This window comes from Phacochoerus africanus, chromosome 3 (assembly GCF_016906955.1).
Source record: "Phacochoerus africanus isolate WHEZ1 chromosome 3, ROS_Pafr_v1, whole genome shotgun sequence".
Classification (NCBI taxonomy): Eukaryota; Metazoa; Chordata; class Mammalia; order Artiodactyla; family Suidae; genus Phacochoerus; species Phacochoerus africanus.
Window position 1 is genome coordinate 30,307,741 of NC_062546.1, and position 23,352 is coordinate 30,331,092.

Sequence of the window (23,352 nt, forward strand, 5' to 3'; positions counted from 1 at the left end):
GATGAAGGCATCGCAGCTGGGGTTGGGGGGGGGGTGGGGGGTGTAGAGAGTGTGGGACTCATGTCTGCATTCGGGAAACAGCAAGATCTGTGTCAGACAAGCAAGGGACTCAACAGCAAGGGGTTAGAAGGAAGAACATTTGCATCCAAGGCCCTGGAATGTCCCTAAACTGAGTCCCTAAATGTCTACTAAGCCATGAGAGACACTTAGAAGTTTCTAAGCAGATGATGGCCTGCTTTTTAAAACTGTGGCAGGAGTTCCTGTTGTGGCTCAGTGGTTAACGAATCCAACTAGGAACCATGAGGTTGCAGGTTCGACCTCTGACCTTGCTCAATGTGTTAAGGATACAGCATTGCCGTGAGCTGATGCAGATGCAGCTCAGATCCTGCGCTGCTGTGGCTGTGGTGTAGGCTGGTGGCTACAGCTCCGATTAGACCCCTGACCTGGGAACCTCCATATGCCGCGGGAGCGGCCCAAGAAATGGCAAAAAGACAAAAAAATAAAAATAAAAATAAATAAACTGTGGCAGGAGGATGGACGGGAGCGGACAGCTAGAGTGCAGGAAGATAGCTAAGGAGGATGTCAGCAAACTGGGGCAGTTCCCTCCTCCAAGCCAGCGGAGAACAAGTAAGCTTCACTGTTAAAGATCTTCACTGTGACCATTAGGGGAGGGAGAAGGACATGGAGGGAGATTTCTTAAGACCTGACCAACAGGTGGCTGTGGGCAGGGCGAGGAAAGTATCAGAGATGAACTTCTGGGCCCCGAGCGCAGCAGGTAGTTGCGCATCAGAAGGAGGTGCCATGGACAGACTCAGGGGAGCCAGGAGGAGAGCTGGCTTGTGGCCAATGGGCATGAGTGTGGCTTGGGCACGTGGAGATGAAGTAGCCCCAACCCCAACCCAGGGGCAGAGCTACTTGGGAGAGGACCACTCCCTGGAGACAGGGCTTCCCTGCCTCCACAAGGGTCAAGGCCAGCTCTGTCCTCACCAGGAGATGTTCAGGACAGAAGCAGATGGAAGCCCACACTAGGGCATCATTTCCCCAAAGATGAGGAAAAGCATGAGACGGTGGAAAAGCATGAGTTCTCGAAAGGAAGAAAGGGAGATGGGAGCAAGACACAGCAGGCTGGGTGCACGGAGAGCTAAGAGGAGAGATGGGGTGCTCTGATCATCAGGATGGCCTTCCCAGATGTGTGGAGGAGGGGATGCAGAGAGCCCAGTGCTGCACGGGGGCAGGGGGGGGTGGTGTCAGAGGGCCTCAGGCAGAGAGAAGAGCAAACAGCAGCAGCATTGGAAGGGAGCCAGACCACTAGGGCTTCAAGAGTGGCTTGCTGAGGGCTGGCAAAGTCAGCCTTGGTGGAATACGGCCGGTGGACTTGGTTAGAAACAGGAGGGGCACAAGTTGGAGGAGGAGGAGGCGGGGACAAAGCGAGGTTCTTTTAAGAGCTGGGAGGTCTGAGCAGAGTAAAGAAGGAAGATCAACAGATCAGACGGGACATCAGGAGGAGCAGAAGATGAGACTGAGCAAAGATGTCCCTGAGCACACATGCTTCTCTGGGGAGCAGGGAGAGAAGAGAATGGGTGAAAAGACTGAGAAAGAATGAAAAATGCAGACGGCTGAGAACGACAGCAGGATTCTGCTTGTAATCTCTCCAGTAAAGAAGAGGTAGGGTATCTGCTGGAAATTTAGAGAACCAGAGGCAGGTCTGAAGATTGGTAAGGGAGCAGAGTAAGCACAGAACAGCCTGGGGTGGGGGTGTTCTCTAGAGCATTGCTTCTCAAATGTAACGTGTATGTGAATTCCCTACAAGTGTGTTAAAAAGGTAGGTTATGATTTCAGGTCAGGGCAGGGCCTAAGATTCTGCATTTCTAACAAGCCCCTGCTTAATGCTGAAGCTGCTGGTCCAGGGACCATGTTGGGAGGAGCATGGATTTAGAGAGTCAGATAAGGGGATGGAGAGAGACTGAAGGAGTTCCCACTGTGGTGCAATGGGATCTCCAGCATCTCTGGAGCACTGGGTCGTACAGGTTTGATCCCTGGCCTGGCGCAGTGGGTTAAGGATCCGAAGTCGACAGATACCGCATGGGTTGCAAATGGGGCTCACATCTGATCCCAGGCCCAGGAACTCCATATGCTGCAGGGCGGCCAAAAATGATAATAATAATAATAAAAAAAAAAGGATGAAAGAGGAGTTCCCATTGTGGCGCAGTGGTTAACGAATACGACTAGGAACCATGAGGTTGTGGGTTCGATCCCTGGCCTTGCTCAGTGGGTTAAGGATCCGGTGTTGCCCTGAGCTGTGGTGTAGGTCACAGACATGGCTCAGATCTGGTGTTGCTATGGCTGTGGTGTAGGCCAGTGGCTACGGCTCCGATGCGATCCCTAGCCCGGGAACTTCCATAGGCCACTGGAGTGGCCCTAAAAAACAAAAAACAAGAGAGAGAAAGAAAAAAAGAAAAGGAAAGAAAGGGAAGGAGACTGAAATAAGAATTCACCTTAAGGAGAGACTACCTTTGATCTCAACTGGGATAAAAACTGAGACCTTGAAAAATCTGGGTGGGACTGAGGTCCTTGCAGGTAATGAGGAGGGGGCTGTCGCGAGGGGGATGGTAGAGGGCAGAGGTCAAGAGAGGAGGTGGGTGCCTCTGGGATGGTAGGAAAATCCAGCAGAGGTCCACTGCATGAGGTGGACCACCAAGTGCACACTTGGAAACCACCCCCCCACCCCCCACCCGCAAAAAAAAAAAACAGGAGTTGGGAGTCAGCTGGGGCATGAAAGTAATATTCCAGGGAGTGAAGCAGGCCACCCCTAATGCTGTTCTTCAGGAAAGTGCTGGACTCATTCTGGGCTTGTTCAAAGCCTGGCCAGGACACACCAGGCCAGAATGTGGGGAAAAGGGCAAAAAGACTCAGCCTTTGGGTCTAGGGCAAGACGATTTCTGGGCCAGGAACTAATAAAAGCATAATGAAATCTGAAAGGGGAGATTCTTTGGCTGGGGAGACAGAGGAAGTGAGCTGGGATCTGAGTCCTAACTTAGTGACCAACTTGCACCAGAACCCAAGAGGTGTCTGAAAGGCAGAGGTTGGAAACGAAAATGCTTTGGTTGTAGGCAAGCCAGGACCTGGCCTGAGGATGAGGGGTGCAGGGACAGCGCTCGGCGGCGTGTCTGGGGCCCAGCCTAAGAGAGAAAGGTTTGGGTCCCAGGCTGAGGTTAACCCGAGGTCAGGGGAAATGCTGGGAGGGCGGCCGGCGCGAGCAGAGAACATCGAGTCAAAGCCCGAAGGCGTCGAAATGAGCGGCAACTCCAGGTCCTGGGCGTCGGTGTGGAGCGCAGGGCGGGTGGCTGGGAGACAAGGATGAACCGAGAGGAAGCCCGGGCACGGTCCAGAGGCGACCTGGAGGCGGAGGAGGCTTCTGAGAGCGGCACAGCACGCTCCTCCGGCTTTGGCCCCGCTCCCCGGCCGCGCAGCCCCGACTGCTCCCTGCCCGGGCCTCCCGGGCCCGAGCTGGTCCCCCCGGCTCCTTCCCGCGGCCTCGGCCAGGCCGCAGCCCCCGGCCCCGGCGACGGACTCACCAGGGTCCGCCCCGCCGCGGCGGCCCGGGCCCGGCCGCTCCTCCCCCGATGATGTCACGTCCCTGGCCGCCCCTCGGCCGGCCGCGCCGCCCCGCCCCCGCCTCCCCCGGCCCCCAGTCCCCTGGGCCCGCCCGCTCCCGCCATCCCTCCTCCCGCCCGCTCTCCCTCCCTTCGGCTCCCGCTCCCCCGGGAGCGGCGGCGGCGGCGGCGGCGGCGGGATGGCCCGGGCCCGCGGCCAGGCCCCGGGGAGCGGCGGGCGGCGGCGGCCGCGGCGGGGAGGCGCGGCAACCGGGCCCCGGGGGGAGTCGGCCGGGCTGCTGCTGCTGCTGCTCCAGGTGCTGCCGCCCGGGGCTGCGGCAGGGCCCGGGCGCCGAGGCACGCGGGGCGCCGGCGGCGGCGGCGGCGTCTGCTGGCCCGGCGTTGCCCCTGTGTTTCCCCGGGACGCGAGGCTGCTGCTGCTCCTGCCTCCCCTGCCGCCGCTGTCGCCGCCGCCGCCGCCGCCGAGCTCCGCGCCTGCAGCCTCCGCCTCCCGGATGGTAATCAGCGCCCCGCGCCGGCGCCGCGGGCGGGCGGGCAGGCGGGAGGTGGGGGCGACGAGGGGGAAAGGGCGGGCAGCCCCGCGCCCCCGCCTCGCCAGAGGCAGTTCCCGGGGCGCTCGGGCCGCCCCCCCTCCGACGACCGCGGCCCTGGGCAGCCGCCAGAGCGCGCCGCTGGGGCGCCTCTGAGCGGACCGGGTGCCGGGTCCTCTCCTCGCCCTCCCCACCCCGCTCGCAGTCCGCCCGCCAGCGCTCAGGCCGCGGGGGAATCCCTCCATCTCCCCGCCCCGCGCCCCGGGAGGGGAGGGGACAGCGCCGGCGCTCGCCGACCCGCTTTCTCCGAGGGAGCGCCCAGGAGGCTAGTGCGCACTGAGCCGCCGGGACTGGCGCTGCGCTGCACTACTGCGGGCGCCCGGTGCCGTCGGGCGGACGGAGCTGAGACGCCCCGCAGCCTCGGCGGGACCGGATCCGGGCAGTGGGGGCGCCCACCGACTGCGCGCCCTTATGTTCCCTGCGCAGGACGCTCTGCCCCGAGGCGGGCTGAATCTGAAGGAGGAGCCGCTGTTGCCTGCGGGCCTGGGCTCGGTGCGCTCCTGGATGCAGGGCGCGGGCATCCTGGACGCCAGCACCGCGGCGCAGAGGTAAGCGCTCGGACCGCGACTTGGCGAGCTCGGGTTGGACGGCTGCGTGCCACCTTCGTTCAGTTTGCTGAGCTACTAGGGTGAGCGGTTGGAGGGAGCCCTAACTCCGGACTGTCCCGGCAAGCTCTTGCGCCCACCCTATCCTGAGCGCTTGTGCTTCCTCCTGAGGATGTGGGGCGGGTCGGGGCGGGGCTTCTGCCTTCACTCCTGGAGGTCCCGGCTTTGATTTCTGACTATCGCTCCCTGGCCCAGCTCTAGAGGAGGAGGTATTCCGCTGCCCGCAGTCCCACAGCCACCAGCCGTCAAGGAGCCGCTGACCCCTCCTTCCTAGGCAGTTTCAGTGCCCCACCTTGTCCAGTTCCACTGCTCTCTGCCAGGAAAGGCACGAAACCCAACCCCCTTTCAGCTTTCCCACGCCCCTCAGAGTTGGAGGCTGGGGATGTGCAAAGCTGGAGGAGCGGCTGGGGCTGAAGAGTGGAGAAGAGAGGAGGTGGGCAGTCGACTTGGTGGAATGATTGTGGCTGAAGGGACCGCTCAGGTCCCCTCTCCAGGTGTTTTTCTAGTTAGTTCTCCCCAAGGCAGAGGCTCCCTGGGAATGCGGCACCCAGGCACATCTCCTCTGACTCCTTTGCAGAGGTCTAGGCAGGGGGCCTGGATGGGGGCTGGACTCCTGGATTTGGAAAGAAAGTAGAAAGATTTGTTGACCTCTGCCCACACCACCTGGGCTCCAGGCTTTTTGTATCCCCAGCTGCGAGCAAGGGGAGGGGAGGTTAGACTTCCTACCCCGAGTTCTCAGTGGCTGGGACTAGGGAGGCGCTGCCTCTGCAACAACCTGAAGCACAAGGGAGCTGCGCTCCCCAGAGCTCTGAGCAGCCGCTTGTCCAGCAGCCTGAAGAGATTCTGCTGGAGGGTTTCCAGGGCCAAGCAGGCCTGGACATTGGCCACACATTCACACCCCCAGCCCTGTTCAGGGACTCCTCACCACCTCGCCACCAACCTCAACCTCACCCCTTAACAGACACACACCTTGTTTTGTGTTCAAACTGAATGGTGTTTCTGCACTCCTGTGCTTTCATGGCTGTCTGTCCAGAGGGACCACCAGGGCGTCTTTCTGGAGCTCACCTCTTTGGAAAGAGAAAGGGTCTTGCCTAGGAATTCATTTACATACTTTTACTCATAACTATATTCCAGAGAATATGGGAAATGGAACACAAACCCCCACCTCTCTCATACAACTACAGTCACTATTTTAGTGTATTTCCTTCTCATCTTTCTTCCTCCTAACATATTTTTTTTCCTGTGTTATACATACCATTCTGTATCCTGCCTGTTTTTCTGTTGGTCCTGTTTTTCAATTTAACTTGAGATGGTCAATTTCTTTGTCTTTTTTCCTCCACCACCAGCTGTGTCATGAGCGCTCCTTGTAAGGGTGGGTGGAGCATTCCAGTGGGGCCTGGGGGTTTAAGGTTCCTGCTTGTCTCTGACCCAGCCCTGTGTCCCCGCCGCTGCTGGCAGATTCGATGAGAAGGAAGCAGACGGGAGGGAGACTGTGCCCTTGTAGCCCATGTGGGTGCAGGAGGCTTGGGAGGTGAGGCTCTTCCCACAAGATGGGGCATCAGCAGTGTGGTCTGTACACGGGGAAGAGGTCTTTAGTGGGGTCGAGGTGTCCAGTCTGAGTCCCCAGAGCCACATCACTGGGACTTGGAAGGTCTCCGCAGTTTGAAGAGAGGCATTTCTTCAGGCTGCTCATCTCCAAGTCCAGAGACTTCTCTGTCTCAGGCGCAGACTGGGAGTCCCCACGCGTTTGGTTGTCTCTGGACGCCTCCTTGCTAGGGTATCGGGCTACTCCTTTCCCGTTCTTCATTCTTCCGAGGCACCTGCGCATTGGTTCTCCCTCCTCCATCAGTCCTCTCTTGGGGTCTTTGCATCCCAGAACAGCCGCAACAGAAATCCCTTTCCCTGCCCTGCCCCCTTCACCTCCGCCTGGCTCCTCTCCCTCTGTCTCGGGGGAGCTTGCTCAGCAGAGCTCCCCGAAAGGCTGCTTTGGGTCTCACGACTGTCTTTGATGTGCTCTTCGCCTTCGCCCCACAGCCGCCTGGTTGTTCAAGGCTTCTGGATGGTCCCCTCCGTGTCCTATTCCGAATCACAGTGCCCACAGCCAGCTTTTAACCATGACACACACTCTTGCCCTCCACGGCTTTCCTCCTGGACGTGAAGGTTAACCTGACCCAGTTTATCACCTCCAGCCTGCTAGCCCGCTGCCCCAGCCTCTCACCACACCCCAAAAACATCTGCCATGCACCGGTGGCAAAGCAATATGTTCAAAGAACTTTTCTCTGATCACGTCTGTCCCCAGTTAAAGGTTCAGTGACCCTCCCCCCCAACGTCCTCCCAGTCAGCATCCAAGGCCCATCACAGTCTGACCCCAAGCTTCCTGTCAGCCTCTGTGTGACATTTGGCATCCAGCAATGTCTCTTGAAACAGCACCCACACACCCACTGAATAAAATCTGAAAACCCCGCGAGCCTCCCCGTCCCCCAGAACCTTCTTTGTCTGTGCCCTCCCACCCGACCCAGGAGAGCAGCCCTCAGAGCTAAGGATTCTTGGCACAGGCCAGAGTCAGCTGTGTGCTGCCTGTCCCCACTTCCCTGTCCTGCCAGCCTATGCCTCCCTTTAGGACACGGATGGTGGCTCCTCCATCCTTGTGTCTGCAGCACCAGGCTCGACAGTCTCCAGCGGGAGGCAATGAGTATCTGCTGGAGGAACCAGTGTGCATGTTAGAAGTTTCCCAAATCCTTTTTTGTTGGGCTCCCCTGTCCACGTTGGTGGTTTCCAGGATCTCCCTGACCCCAGGTAGCGGGTACCAGAGCAGGTGCTGCTTCGCAGCTTTCCAACACCAAGGTTTTTCAGAAGGAGAAGGCTCAGAGCCTGCTGAGATCAGTGAGGGAGGCTCTGCCAACAGGAAGGAAAGTTCTGAGCAAAAGAGAGGTAGAGAGAAAAGACAGGTTGCATACCTACGCACAGAGGTACTGGGAGAGGCGGGTGCAGAGGGCTGGCAGGGTCTCCCTAGAGGACCTCTGCACGAGGACCCCTGGCCATTGTGATGACTGTCCCCGCCCTGGGCCAACAAGACTTTATCTCCGAGAGCCGTAGCCCAGCCCCAGCCCATGTCCCCTGGAATCCCCTGCAGACCCACATCCTCTTGCTGGGGTTCCCAGCCCAGAAGCGGCTCTCCTTGCCTTCTGATGTGATTTCTGGCCCAGGGAGGCTCCTGGAGGACCCAGGCCAGACCTCCGCTTTGAGCTGGTGGTCCCAGAACGCTAGCATGGCCCTGAGAGGGAGGCCAGCTGGGGCTGCCTTTCCTGTAAGCAGCTGCAGGCCAGCCTCCCTGCTAGGAAATGCTTTTGTTTGCTTTAATAATTAATCGCCGGTTCCTCAGCCTGGGACCTGGCAGGCAGGCCTGCGGGTGGGTGGCGAGGGGGTGGGCAGAGAAAAGCTGGGTGGACAGTCTTTAGGTGGAGCTGAGAACAAGAGGGAGAGTGGGAGAGCTGGCTGGGGAGATCCTCCCCTGCGCCTCGCTGAGGACCTGCTGGCTGAGACAATTTCCTGGCCGGAGGTGGGGGGGGGGGAGGGGAGCCCCTGCTGGGCAGTGGGAGCAGGGGCTCTGAAGCAGCCCAAAGCCTCCTCTCCAGCAGGCGCTTCTAGACACAGGTTCTGGGCAGCTGTCACTAGACACCAGGTGCTCCTTCTGCCAGCATCGTTGCATTGTCAGGGTGGGTTCGCCTCAGTGAGCTGCTGCCTTTTTTCTTTTCCTTTCTTTTTATAGCTGCACCCATGGCATATGCAAGTGCCCAGGCTAGGAGTTGAACTGAAGCTGCAGCTGCTGGCCTACCCCATAGCCACGGCAACGCTGGATCCAAGCTGCATCTGTGACCTATGCCACAGCTTGCACGCCGGATTTTTAACCCACTGAGCAAAGCCAGGGATCTCACTCACATCCTCACAGAGACAAAGTCAGGTCCTTAACCCACTGAGCCACAGTGGGCACTCCAAGCTGCTGCTTTTATCTTCCCAGGCTCTGGGTAGGGATAAGCCATAGATCTTGGCTGGGGCCAGGAATGCCAGGCTCAGCGTGCTGATTATCAGCAGTCCCAGGGGCCCAAGGGATGCCTGCAGGGAGAGCCAGAGCCAGTGGGCTCCTTGGAGGAAGAGAAGGTGCAGAGGAGAGGAAGTGGGGGACTTGTACAGCCGTGCTAGGATGGGGGAAAGTGAGCCGGATTTAGCAGAGGTGTTAAGAAGCCTGAGACAGAGGCTGAGAGGGAGCTCAAAAAGAGGTCTCCCCACTGCTGATGGCCTCAGGGCTTCTCCCCATTTCCCCAGCAGCCTAGGTTCCGAGATGGATCAGGCACATGCCCAGGCACTGCTTAGAACCTTGGGCTGCCAAGGTGGGAAAGGGTTAGGGTTTTGGTAGAGGGCAGGGGGAGGCAGAAGGCTGAGGGTGCCTCTGAGGGGGACGCCAAAGCTCCAGTCAAGGCCATTTGTCCTTTGTGGGGTTTGGGATGCTTGTGTTAAGTTGCTTGTATTTGGAGTTTCTTGGTGGCTCAGCGGGTTAAGGATCTGCCGTTGTCACTGCTGTGGCTCAGGTTCATTTCCCGGCCCAGGAACGTCTCTATGCCACGGGCATGGCCCAAAAAATAAAATAAATTGCTCATATTTATAATAAGCATGTAATCAAGGATGTAAAGAGTTACCAATGGCCTTGAGAGTCGAGAGCAGAGACTGGCTCTGAGTGAGGAGATGGCTCTGATGAGATCCAGCAGCTGCTGTGAGAAGGGTCCTGGGGCATTGCGCTCAGCCTCACAAAGGAGCATCTCCAGGGACCCCCCAGGTGGGCCCAGCAAGAGCAGCCCGACAGCTACAGCCCCCAACATGTCCCCACAGGCATCCCCCTCTACTCCGGAGCACAGGGTACCCGACCGACTCCGGCTGTGAAGGTCAGGTTGCCCTTGGTGTCACCTTTAACCTGGATTCCCAACACGGTCGGTGCTCGGGGAGCCCACACACACCCAGGCTTGCTACAAGGCAGAGGTCCTCCCGCCAGAAAATAGCTAAGTGCACCAAAGCTCTTCTGTCACAATCTCCTTTAATGTGACCGCTATTTCAAAACAGAAGATGGGAAGCGGCGGAGTGGGCCAGGGTGGGAATCGGAAAATGAGCACTTTCTCCTCTCACATGCAGGCTCTTAGTACAGGCACAAATGCCCCACCATCTCAGCACACCCTGGAGTTGATAGGAAAGTGTTTTGAACATTGCACGGAACAGTCTTTTTAAGAAAGCAAGATGTGGGATTCATTTTGGAGTCTTACAAAAGTGGTTAATGTGGCCGTTTTCATCACTCAGCTGCATTTATCTGGAAAAGGCGCATATGTGGCACGCTTTGTGCACTAATCATGCTAAGTGAGTGAGCCGTTTCTGAATTATAGGCTCGGGCACCACACGTACCAGGTGAGGCCGTTCTCATGCATATCTGCCAAGCTGCACTCAGGCCCCTGGGCAGTAGCGTTGCTGCTTCCGTATGGTCGGCTGGGAGTTGGAACCCTGCCCACACCCCCTGGGGACCTTTGGGGAAGAGTCTACTTTCCTAAGACTTTCTTAAAACGCCAGAGCCCACTGCCCACCTGTCCACCTGTCCAGAAGCACCTGAGAAATGATGCCCCGGAAGCCCTCAGCCAGTGACCAACTGGGGTTGGTGGATAAAGGCCCCAGCTTCCTGGTCCAGCCCTCTGATGGGGTAGCTGACGCACGTTCTAGACTGGTTTCCAGAGCTCCCCGGGGACGGAGCGGCAGCTGCCCACAGCAATAACTTGGGGGAATGCACCTGTTATGGGCTGCCTTTCCTTCTTGCTCATTCCCCTGCCCCGCCAGGGTTTCCCAGAATCACTTCCCACATGAAGTGTTGGAATCCTTGTTGGAATCTTTGTCTCAGCATCTGCTTCTGGGAAAACCCAAATAAAGCTCTTGCCTCTCCAGACTTGCAGGGCTCTGCTCCTTCCTTCCTTTCATAAAGGCTTCCTCTCAATAGACATCCCTGCAGTGTCTCCCCACACCCCCCGTGGATGTCTTAGGCAGCCCCCACTCTGGAGATCACAGAATCGGAGACCTTGGCCTTCATCCGCCTCTAAGCTGGTGTGGGAGCCCACGTCTGCTCCGAGGGTGCCCCAGCAGGCCTCTCAGAACCCCCACAGCCCATGTCTATCTTCTGAGTCGTTTGAGCATATTTCTGTGTTTCTTTTTTTCTCTTCTTTAATCTTGATTTGTTTTCATCTCATGCGAGCATCAACACTTCCCAAGGGGACATGAGCAAAAGTCTCCCCCACTTCCCCTCTCTCCTTGGGGCTTTCGGGGCCCCACCCAAGGATGCGGATTGGTCACCTACCGCAGGCACCATAGAGGTGCCCGGGGAAACCTGGAGAAACCTGGAGAAACCTGGAGAAGGAAGGCGCAGCCCAGACCTGCAGCTGCCACTCTAGCTGCTCTGCTAATCCTCATATGTCATTCCCCGAATGTGTTCATAGAAAATCTGAGGATGTCTTTAAACGAGAACCTCTTCTGTTTCACCTTGGCCTTCTCATTTGTCCCTCAGGGGTTCGGACCAGGTAAACCAGAGACATCCACAGACCAGGAACAGTGCTGGGCCTGCCGAGCAGGGGTCTTGCCCCCGCCCCTGCAGCCCTCTCCTGGTCTGCTGGGGACCCAGGGCGCTTCCTCATATTGGTCTGTTGTCATGCTAGTGATCCCGTCCCCAGGCTATAAACTAGCCACCTCTGTCCCATTGCTTTGCATGGATGGGTGTGAGCCCAGGAGGATGATTGGGCCTTGGACCCACTAAGCAAGGTGGGGAAGGGAAGATGATGCTGGGTTGCTTCGGGGCGAGTGGACATGAGCCTGGTCCACTGCAGGCTTGGGCTCAGGCATGTGAGGCAATGCAGCCCCTCAGTGCCCCACAGCTGGTCCTCAGACCCCAGGCACGGGGACCTGCTTTCTTTCCCCCTCTCTGCCCCCAGTCCCTACTCTCTTCTTGGGAATTCCCTCCTGCTGGAAGGGCAGGACCCGAGAAGAGAGCTTAGCTTGGGGCTTAGGGCAGACCTTCTAGGTTTGGTCCTAGGAGTCTGGCAGGAGCCAGCAGGCAGCCAGGACCCGGGACTGACTGGGATTGCCAAGAGCGATGGGTGGGAAGGGATGCTCAGGCCAGCATTATTGACTCCGTGCAGGAGGGTCCATGCAGAAAGGGTTTGTGAGTGGTCCCGGGGACTGTGTTCCTGCTCAGCCTCCACCCCTCCTCCTTCTTTCTCTAGACCCTCTGTCCCCACTGTCTGACACCCTTCCAGGCACCAGCACCTTTCCTGGGCTAGATGCCAGTAAGGGGCAGAGTGATGTGGGATGGCTCCACCGCCCACCCCCTCCTGGCCTTCCCTCCTCCCCACCCCCACCAAGGTGGTCCTAGAACCTGTCGCTGGGGATCCTCACTCTCCCTAAGCTGGTCTGGGGGGGCCAGAGGGAGGAGTCAGGGTTCCTGCCTTATTAGCATATTCAGCAACAGTAATCAGTGACCTGCTGTGATCAAAGCCCTCTTCAGGCTTCCCTGCCTCTTGGCAAGTGGGAATCAGGAGGGTCAAGGCCTAGACTTGAAGACCTAAGCCTGGGGAGGACGAGAGGAAGGAGTGGGGGGAGAATGATCCTGGAGAAGGAACACGTAGAAAGAACCTTTGGTGGAGGAGAGAAGGTGTTGGTGGCCCCCTCCTCCTCTTGATCAGGGACAAGCGAGACCCATCACTTCTGCCTCTGAAATCAGCATTTCCTATGGACCACTGCGGCTCCCAAGCAGGCTTTCAGGAGAAGGAACAATTTTCATTTTATTGTTTATTTATTTACTGTAATCGGTATGAGTAAAACACAAGCTTCTCAAGCCCATGACATTTCAGATATGGCTTCACATGATGCCCAGTGAGAGTAAGTTGATTTTAAATTATATGAAGATAGGCGTTCCCACTGTGGCACAGTGGGTTAAGAATCTGACTGCAGGGAGTTCCCACTGGGGCTCTGTGGGTTACCAACCCAAGTCGTGTCCATGAGGATGCATATTTGATCCCTGGCCTCACCCGTGGGTTAAGGATCCAGCATCTCCATGAACTGTGGTATAGCTCACAGACGCGCCTCGGATCTGGTGTCACTGTGGCAGCTGCAGCTCCAATTTGACCCCTAGCCTGAGAACTTCCAAATGCCACATGTGTGGCCCTGAAAAGCAAAAAAATAAAATAAAATAAAAAAAGACTGCAGCCTCTCAGGTCACTGTGGAGGCAGGGTTCAATCCCTGGCCCAGTGCAGTGGGTTGAAGGATCCAGCTTTGCTGAAGCTGTGGCATAGATCACAGCTGTGGCTCGGATTCAGTCCCTGGCCTGGGAACTTCCATATATCTCAGGTTCAGCCCTAAAAAACAAATAAATCCATTATATGAAGATAAATATTAAGTAGTGATGAAAATGGCAGATGTTGTCCCAGTGGAGTATCTGTAACGGGGACTCTGGTCTAGATGGCTCTCAGGGCATTTCCGCCATCCTCCTCCCCACCTCATCCCTGCAGCAGCCTCTCCCTTTTCTACCACACTGAGACCTCCCTGCCTGCAGCATCTTCTAAGCCCTGCCTGACTTAGGAGCCTTCTGGTGGCCTTAAGTCATGTTTCCCAACTGCGTCCCTTCATCTGTCACAGAAAGAATTATTATTATTATTATTATTATTATTATTTTGCTTTTTAAGGCCTCACCCACGGCATATGGAGTTTCCCAGGCTAGGGATCAAATCAGAGCTCTAGCAGCTGGCCTACGCCACAGCCACAGCAACGCAGGATCCGAGCCCTGTCTGCCACCTACACCGCAGCTCACGGCAACGCTGGATCCTTAACCCACTGAGCAAGGCCAGGGATCGAACCTACGTCCTCATGGATGCTAGTCAGATTCCTTAACCGCTGAGCCATGATGGGAACTCCAGAATTAATTTTTTTCTTCGTTGACTGTTATCATCTTTTATCCAGTAACATCTTTTAGGAGCACCCACCCCTCAGACTTGTTACAGCCTCTTCCCTCCCCTGCCAGGTATTTCACTCTGGCCCATGTGGTACCATGTGGCCAGCACTCAGTACCTCACTGTGTTCAGGAAATAGTTGATGAGTGGGGCCTTGGTTCTTCTCCTCCTCCTGCTGTCACCTTGGCTTTGTTTCTGGGACCAGTTTCTGATGAGCCAGGAGAAAGCCCTTGGCAAAGCTGGACCAGAAAATCCTTCTCCCCAAGGGAGCAGTGGTTGTCTTTCTGAAGGAATGAAGGCAGGTCTGTCTACACCTGGGGAGGGCGCCCTCACCTTCAGTCATAGGCCAGGGTCCAGGCTGGGCAGAGGAACTTCCTCATCTCCCAGGCAACACCGTAGGTGCAGGTACACAGTCGTGAGCCGGGGTAAAGCGGGATATTCATTCCAGAACCTCCCGGCTGCCCCTTAGGGTACTCAGAGGACCTCTGGTCAGTAAGATGGGCTGCTTATACGTTTGGTTTAGAGATCAGCCTTTCAAAATGTGAGGCCCAGGAGTTCCCTTCATGGCTCAGTGATTAACGAACCCAACTAGGATCCATGAGGATGCGGATTCGATCCCTGGCCTTGCTCCGTGGGTTAGGGATCTGGCGTGGCCATGAGATGTGGTATAGGTCACAGACATGGCTCAGAGCCCCTGTGGCTGTGGCTGTGGCGTAGGCCAACAGCTGTAGCTCTGATTCGACCCCCAAGCCTGGGAACTTCCATATGCCGCAGGTGTGGCCCTAAAAAAAAAGCAAAATGTGAGGCCCAGGGAAAAGTCTGCCAAGGAATCTGGCAACCATGCCTCTGTTGCCACCTACTGTGCCGCTTATTCCCCTGGGAGCAGGCTAGGCTGACCTCAGGGCTGAGAGGGTCCTGACAAGGGGGGAGTTGACCCTGGCCAATTTCTTGCCCAACCCTTGACATCAGAGCCAAGTCCTGGCCAGCGCCCCCTACCTGGTCAGAGCTGATGGGGGCTTTCTCCCCAGAGGGCATTTCCGGTGGTTTCCCAGCATCTTTCCTCCCCACAGTGGCGTAGGCCTGGCACGAGCACATTTTGAGAAGCAGCCTCCCTCCAACCTCAGGAAATCCAACTTCTTCCACTTCGTGCTGGCCATGTACGACCGGCAGGGGCAGCCGGTGGAGGTGGAACGCACAGCCTTCATTGACTTTGTGGAAAAAGACCGAGTGAGAGGCTCGTGGGCTCTCCGGGAAGGGCCAGGGTGGGGGTGGGGAGGGCTTCAGGGAACCCCCTCCCACCCGAGCAGCCTCCGATGGGTAGGTGGTGGAGGGAGGGGGTGGGGAGAAAAGCTGAGCGGGAAAGGGGGGAGGGGAGGGGCTGGAGGATCCCTGGGAGCAGCCAGCATCTTCCCCATCCTGTGCCCCTGCAGGAGCCCGGGGCTGAAAAGACAAACAACGGGATCCATTATCGCCTCCGACTGGTGTATAACAACGGTGAGCGAAGCCCACTGCCCCCTGGGTACCACAGCGACACACAACGCACGCTGTCGGGATGGAGGAGGCCGGGCTCCAGCTGGGGAGGGTGCGGAGGGTGTTCAGTCATCAGAAGCCACCGGGGCGGTGGGGGTGGGGGTAGAGGGATGGACTGTGGGTCTGGGGTTAGTAGAGGCAAACTATTCCGTGTGGCCCTGCTCTACAGCATAGGGAACTATGTCCAGTCTCTTGGGATAAAACAGGAGGGAAGATAATAGGAGACAAAGAATGTACGTATCTGTATAGCTGGGTCACTTTGCTGTACAGCCAAAATTGCACAACATTGTAAATCAACTATACTTTAATAATTAAAAAGAAGAAAATAGGAGTTCCCTTCATGGCGCAGTGGTTAACGAATCCGACTAGGAACCATGAGGTTGCGGGTTCGGTCCCTGCCCTTGCTCAGTGGGTTAACGATCCGGCGTTGCCGTGAGCTGTGGTGTAGGTTGCAGACGCGGCTCGGATCCCGCGTTGCTGTGGCTCTGGCGTAGGCCGGTGGCTACAGCTCTGATTAGACCCCTAGCCCTGGAACCGCCATATGCCACCAGAGCGGCCCAAAGAAATAGCAAAAAGACAAAAAAAAAAGAAGAAAATACATCTATGGCGCAGCACGTGCACACACACACACACACACGAAAGAAAGAAAGAAAGAAAGAAAGAAAGAAAGAAAGAAAGAAAGAAAGAAAGAAAGAAAGAAAAAAAGAAAGCAAGTAAGAAAGAAAAGAAGCTACAGGGGCTCCGCATACAGCAGGCCCTCTCTGCCTTCCCACCCTTAGGACTTCGGACAGAACAGGACCTCTATGTGCGCCTCATCGATTCCATGTCCAAGCAGGTGAGCCAGCCCAGGGGATGCTCCGGCCTGTCCAGCCTGATCGAGCATCCTTGTCCCCGCCCTCGCCTCCCCATGCCCTTCATCCCCACCAGTCTAGCTCCCCCAGCTCCCAGCACGGCCCACAGGAGGAGGCTGTGCGGCTTTTGCCCTCTGGACACGAAAAGGACAGTATTTGTACAAAGACTTTGTCTTGGGTCCTGTTATCGAGGAGTCTAGCGTAGATGGGGATTCAGGTTCTCGAGGGTTATTGGGGAGGAAGGGAAACGCTCTTGGAAGGGGAAGGGGAAGCAGGGCAGCGCAGGGGAGGGGGTGGGGGGTGCTCAGCAAGGGTGCGGCCTCAGCCTCCAAGGGGAGGCCCAGAGAAGGAATGGCCCCAGCATTGTTCCCCCTTGAGGCAAGGAGGCCAGGGTTCTGTCCCCTGGATCAGTTAGTCACTGGCTGGGGACCACTCCCAAGGGGATAGGGTAACCTTCCAAGCATTTTCAGGGGAAGGCGCTCCTATCGGCAGAGAGCAGTTCTCATGGGAAAGCGCTTAGCAGCTAGCACTACCTGCGGCTGAGGGATGGGTGCACTGGTCCAGGAGAGGGGACTGGATGGGACCCCAGAGCTCCTACCGCAGACTCTGAGCACCTTGCTGACTTGAAAAGACAGAGGAAGGAGGCTGGGGGGCGGGGGGACAGTGTGAGGAGCTCGGGCAGCTGAAACCTGAGTCAGCCCTGGTGGACTCTGCAAGTGGCAGGGCCTCAAGTCTCAGGATTATTCAGAGAAGCCTTGCCTGCTGGTTATGAGCAGGGCTGAGTCTCAGATGGGAAGATTGGTGGCCTGCACGCAAGGTGGAGGCAGGCTTTCCACAGAGATGGCCTTCTTGCAGCCTCACCCCATCCCAGGGCAGAGGAAGAAGTGGTGTGTTTCTAAAAAGGCTGGGATCACTGTGGTGTGGGAGGCAGGCCAGGCAGTGGCAAAGTGAGCCTGGGTGGCTGACACGTCCGGGGGGGGGGATGGCTGGGAGGGACAGAGGTGATAAAGTGGGAAGCCAGTAAGATGGGACGCTCGACTCCTTGCTTCAGGGCAGGGGACAGGCTGCAGGAGGGGCTTGGGAGCCTGATCCCACAGTCCAAGAGGAAGCCGTTGGCCTGGCCTGGCCAGGGGCGGTGGTAGGGATGGGGAGAGGGGCTGAGGAGCTGGCGGGACCGCCTAAGGGACCCTGCAGCCTGGCCTTGGTCCTGGTGGGACCTCCCTGACCAGGGAGCAGAGCTGGCTCCAGGAAGCACGGTCTGAGGACAGACAGGCCCCTCTTGCCGATTCTGGTGGTGGTCCTGGTTGGTGGATCCAGGCTCCCAGCCCCCGCTTGGCACTCCTGGGCCCCCAGAGAGAGTTGGAGGGCGTGCTCTTCCCCCGGGGCAGGAGCCACAGGCCCCTTATCCTTGGCCTTGAGAGGAGCCTCCTTCCCCTTCCCCAGGCCATCATCTACGAGGGGCAGGACAAGAACCCCGAAATGTGCCGAGTGCTGCTCACCCACGAGATCATGTGCAGGTGAGAAGGGCCGGGTCACCTGCCCTTTGCCCCTTGGCCCAGCCGTTGCCCAGGACTCGCACCAGGCCCTGCCCTCGCCATCGCTGCCACCACCCCCTCTCCCCGCTGATCCCCAGGGAGGCCTGGTGTGGGGAGGTGATGAGGTAGGAGTGAGGCCCCTGGGCACAGGGCTGGCTGAGGAGAGGGTCCTTGAGGCCCCATTAGCCAGGCCTGTTTATGTGGCTTCTCCGAGTGTTTTTGTAAGAGAGGCCTCCTGCTGCTCCGAGGAAGCTTGACTAATAAAGCTCTGGGGAGGGCCCCCCGGGGAGGTGGGGGCAGGGCCTGGGCCTCCCGATTAGCTGTGGAGCTAGAGGAGGAAAATTTGCTACCTCTTCTGTGAACTCCAGGGAACCTTCTGGGCGGACAGGATGCGGACAGGGGAGGGCAGTTCTTGGCTCCCCTTCTCTGATGCCCCAGAGCTTGGCATTTCTAGGCAAGGGCTCCCCGGGAGATGCCAGTCAGCCAGGGTCCTCTAGGCAGGTCCTCATATACGGAAAAGAGACTAGTGTTCAAAAATCTGGTTGGGGCAGTGGCTGCTCTTGGGATGGGCAGTACTGGAAGGGGGCATGACGGGGTTTCTAGGGCACTGGTCACAGGGTATTTCTTGGTCTGGGTGCTGGTTACATAGGTGGGTTCACTTTGTGATAATTCATAAACTGCATGCTGACGATTTGAGCCCCCTCCTTCCTTTCTGTCTGTCTGTCTGTCTTTTTAGGGCCACACCTGTGGCATATGGAGGTTCCCAGGCTAGGGGTCAAATCGGAGCTGGAGCTGCCGGCCTGCGCCACAGCCACAGCAACATACAGATCCAAGCTGTGTCTCTGACCTGCACCACAGGATTTGAGCTCTTTTCTATATGTGTAAAGTGTACAGAGAGTAAGTGGCCAGCCACCCGCCCTTTTCTGGATCTTCCGGGAGCCACATGCCTTTGGGAAAAGGGTTTCCTGGCCAACCTTATCCCCAGGGCTGGGCTCTCCAGGTCCGCATGTAGGACCCTCAACTGCCTTTCTCCCCCAGGCGTCTGGGAGTGAGCCCTTCTGGCCCAGGGATTCCAGGAATTCCATACTCAGAGATGCCATCAGCATCCTCACCCAGGAGCACCCCCCCACACACACACACCACACCCTGTAATTTCCCTGTCCTTCACCCCCTTTCTCCTTCCCTCCCTCCTCATCTTTCAGCCGGTGCTGTGACCGGAAGAGCTGTGGCAACCGGAATGAGACGCCCTCGGACCCCGTCATCATTGATAGGTACAGGCTGGGCTGCGGGAGGAGGGCCTGGCAGCTGCAAGGCCAGGGAAGGCTGGGATCAGCCACAGAGCCCAGGGGCACCCACCCCCCCTGTTGGTTGCTCTAAGCAGAGAGAATTGGTCCCCTGAGTGAAGCTCCTGTTGGCAGACTTTCTGGGGCTGGGCCATGTTCCCTGAGAGGAGCCAGGAAGGGCAGGGGTAGGGGCGGGAGGGGCTGGAAGGGCTTGTCCCGGTTCCTCCTCTGTGCGGTGTGACTTGACTTCTCTGAATGTCTGTTTCTTGTGTCTGAAAAATCAGGAAACACTTGGCAGATTGCAGTCTTAGGATTGTCAAGGTGATGCATGTGAATATGCATACTCCCATCATGATTTTTTTAAATGATTTTATTTCTTCTTGAATAGGAAATACGTATAAGGTACACAGTTCAAAAGGTATAAAAGAGTAAATAATAAAAATCTGTCCCACGCCTTCGTATAACATCTTGTACTTACCTTTTTATTTGCAACAATATATCTTAGAGCTCATTCCATATTGGAACATAAACCTACCTTGTTCTCCTTTTAGGAGATAAACCATTCACAAGGTACAAAAATTCAGGTTTAAAAGGATTGACGCAAAGTCACCCACCTCTGCCTCTGACCCACCTGTTGTCCTCCACATAATCAGGCATGGATACCAGCTCCATGGCTGTCCTTCCTGGGATAGTCGGTACAAGGAAATGCAGACAAATATTTTTTTGCACCTTTCTCTTTGTCTCTTTATTTTTATAAAATGGTGGTATACTAAACATACTTTTTAGACCTTTCTTTTTCTCTAAAATATGTATATATTTCATATATAAACAATCAATATATATATTTGGGTTACTATCAGGACACAAGAAGTCTCCTTATACTTTTTTGCTGCTGCAATATAGTCCCTTGTATGGACGGACTATAGTTTTTTTAAATAGTTGCTATTGCTGGATGTTTTGGCTGTTTTCATTCTTTTTCAAGGATAGAATATGCTGCAGTGAATTACCCTGTCCATGGGTTACTTCCCTCATGTGTGAATTTACATGAAGGCTATTACTTAAAAAGCAGGAGAGCTGGGGCAGAGGAGATGTGCATTTGTACTTTTGATAGTGACTGCCAATTTGTCCTCTGCAGAGATTATACCAATTGATAGTCACCCCAGCTATTTTGAGAATGCCTGTTGCTGCACTCTGGCCAATTAGTATGTTGTTTATTCATTCAACAAGTAATTTTGTAGCATCTACCCTGTGCCAGGGTTTCTTCCATATGCTGTGGATAAAGCAGTGACCAACATGGATGAAAAGCCTTGTGTTGATGGGCTTACCATCTTGTAGGAGAGAGAGACATTAACTAACTGAATGACTAAAATGGGAAGCATGTTATCTGGGGGAAGAATGTTCTTAGCAAGAGTATACCTGCTAGAGTTCCCGTCGTGATGTAGCGGAAACGAATCCAACTAGGAACCATGAGGTTGCGGGTTCCATCCCTGGCCTTGCTCAGTGGGTTAATGATCCAGCGTTGCCGTGAGCTGTGGTGTAGTTTACAGATTCGGCTCGGATCCCATGTTGCTGTGGCTGTGGCGTAGGCCGGCAGCAACAGATTCCATTAGACCCCTAGCTTGGGAACCTCCATATGCTGTGGGTGTGGCCCTAAAAGACAAAAAAAAAAAAAAAGTGACCTGCAGGAAGCAAGGGTGGGGGCAGGAAGGCAAGTTCAGAAACCATCACAATTATCCAGGGGAGATGATGGAGGCTGTGACAGAGGGGATGTTATAGAGAAGGCTGGAAGAAGTGGCTGGATCCTGGATACACTTCATAGGCAGGACTGACAGGATTTGTTATGGAAGGAGAGACAAGGCGACAGAGCAAGAGACGTCACAACAGATCCAAGGTTTCTGACCTAAACAAGTTTAAGGGATGAGCTCCTATCTTCTGAGACAGAGGAGACTTCAGGAGAAGCGGGTTGATTTTGGACATGTTTAAGATACTCGCTAGGCGTCCAGGCGGAGGTGTTGAAAAGCCGCTGACAACTTGAGTGTCGATCTCAAGGGGAAGGTCCAGGCTACAGATGCAGATTTGAATGAGTGAAATCATTGTGGGCATGCGCGTTGAAAGAGGTCTAAGATCTGTAAGGTGTCAGTGTTCAGAGATCATGGACGTGTGGAACCAGCAAAGGAGAATGTGCAGCAGCAGCCAATAAAGTAGAAGGAAAATCAAGGGAGTGGAGTCCTGGAAGCGTAGATAGAAAAGCTCTCCCCTGGAGTTCCCATCATGGCTCAGTGGTTAACAAATCCGACTAGGAACCACGAGGTTGCAGTTTCGATCCCTGGCCTCGATCAGTGGGTTAAGATCTGGCGTTGCCGTGAGCTGTGGTGTAGGTCACAGGCGCGGCTCGGATCCTGCGTTGCTGTGGTTCTGGCGTAGGCCGGCGGCTACAGCTCTGATTCGACCCCTAGCCTGGGAACCTTCACATGTTGCGGGTGTGGCCCTAGAAAAGACAAAGAAAGAAAGAGAGAGAGAGAGAGAAAGAAAGAAAGAGAGAAAGAGAGAAAGAAAGAAAAATTATCCCCCAAAGGAGGCAGTAGTCAACTACATCACATGCTGCTTGTGGATGTGAAAAAAATGACTAGAATTAACCATTAGATTTAGCAATGTGGGGGACATTAGTGGCCTCAGCAGGATCTGTATTTCAGCGGCAAAAGGGGCAGAATTCTTTTTTAAAATATTCTGTTGGGGTAGGAATTCCCGTCATGGCTCAGTGGTTAACGAATCCAATTAAGAACCATGAGGTTGTGGGTTTGACTCCTGGCCTTGCTCAGTGGGTTAAGGATCCGGCGTTGCCTTGAGCTGTGGTGTAGTTGCAGACGTGGCTCCGATCCCGTGTTGCTGTGGCTCTGGCGTAGGCCGGTGGCTACAACTCCGATTGGACCCCTAGCCTGGGAACCTCCATATGCTGCAGAAGTGGCCCAAGAAATGGCAAAAAGACAAAAAATAAATAAATACAAATTAAAAATTCTATTGTTCCCATCGTGGTGCAGCGGAAACAAATCCGACTAGGAACCATGATCCCTGGCCTCGCTCAGTGGGTTAACAAAAAGACAAAAAGACAAAAAAAAAAAAGACAAAAGACAAAAAAAAATTCTATTGGAATATAGTTGATTTACAAAGTAGTGTTAATTTCAGGCATACAGCATAGTAAATCATTTATACATATACATATATCCATTCCTTTTCAGATTCTTTTCCCATGTAATTTAGCACATAGTGCTGAGTAAATTTCCCTGTGCTATAAGTAGATTCCCATAACCTGTAAAAGGGTCAGAATTCTGATAGGAGTATGTCTAGAAGAGAGTGGGAGAAGGAGTTCCTATCATGGTTCGGTGGTTAATGAACTCGACTAGCATCCATGAGGACATGTGTTTGATCCCTGGCCTTGATCAGTGGGTTAAGGATGCGGCATTGCCGTGAGCTGTGGTGTAGGTCACAGACTGGCTCAGATCCTGCATTGCTGTGGGTGTGGCATAGGCCAGCAGCTGTAGCTCAAATTTGACCCCTAGCCTGGGAACCTCCTGGGAGAAGAGAGATTCGAGGCAGTTCCTTCAAAGGAACTCTGGAGTTTCACTCTAAAGGGATCAAAGAAACAGGGTGGTGGCTGGAGCACAGTGAAGGTCAAGAAAAAAAATGTAGCTTGTTCAGATGCTGATGATTAAACCCAGTAGGAAATGGGGAATTGATGATGTAGGAGTTAGAAGGGAGAAGGGCTGAAGCAGTGTCCTCTAGTCAGCAGAGAGCAGGGGATCTGCTGCACAGGCGGAGGACTGGTTTTTGCTGGGGGCACAGACAGTTATCCACCGAAATAGGGAAAACAGAGAACCTTACTACATGTGGAACTTGGCACATGGGTGTATGCAACATAGGTGCTTGCGGGCTTTCTTTTCCTAGTGCTTTGTTTTTTCAGTGAACTAGGAAGCGAGGTTAACAGTTGAGGATGAGGATGGTAAGAGAGGCACTAGGACATGAAAATGGTTGATCAGAAGAGTGAGTGGAAATGTTCTGTGATGGTCAATCAAGCACTAAGGGGCTGCCTGGGATTTGTGATCATAAATTTAAAGTGAGAAATTTCCCCAGCCATGCTGAGCCTCGGGAGTGCAGGGATAGAACAGGTGAGTGATTGCACATAGCCACAGTTAGGGGTTTGCCGGTGAATACAGTGACCCATGAGAAAGCAAGAGAACAAAACGTGGAAGCAAGGGGGTGTTTACAAAAGTGGAACAAGAAATTTAAGCTGGGTAAAGAGAAGAGTATGGGAAAGTGAAGAAAAGG

At 55.3% G+C, this 23,352-nt stretch overlaps 1 protein-coding gene across 11 annotated transcripts in view; it reads left to right on the top strand.

The window, feature by feature from the left end:
* The first annotated feature begins 3,837 nt into the window (after positions 1-3,837).
* EBF4 (EBF family member 4) overlaps positions 3,838-23,352 on the top strand; it is a 73,082-nt gene continuing 53,567 nt past the window's right edge. For 8 of the 11 annotated variants that reach the window (XR_007133887.1, XR_007133888.1, XR_007133889.1 and 5 more), the window contains exons 1-6: positions 4,616-4,752; positions 14,901-15,057; positions 15,261-15,324; positions 16,140-16,195; positions 17,655-17,728; positions 18,949-19,017. Coding sequence is in view for 5 of the 11 variants with exons in the window: in XM_047771460.1 (XP_047627416.1) it covers positions 4,616-4,752; positions 14,901-15,057; positions 15,261-15,324; positions 16,140-16,195; positions 17,655-17,728; positions 18,949-19,017 (557 nt within the window). In the remaining 6 variants the exon portion in view is untranslated. Of the gene's footprint in view, positions 4,112-4,615; positions 4,753-14,900; positions 15,058-15,260; positions 15,325-16,139; positions 16,196-17,654; positions 17,729-18,948; positions 19,018-23,352 lie in introns of those variants that run through there. The other 3 variants (XM_047771464.1, XR_007133892.1, XR_007133890.1) reach the window with 3 other exon arrangements.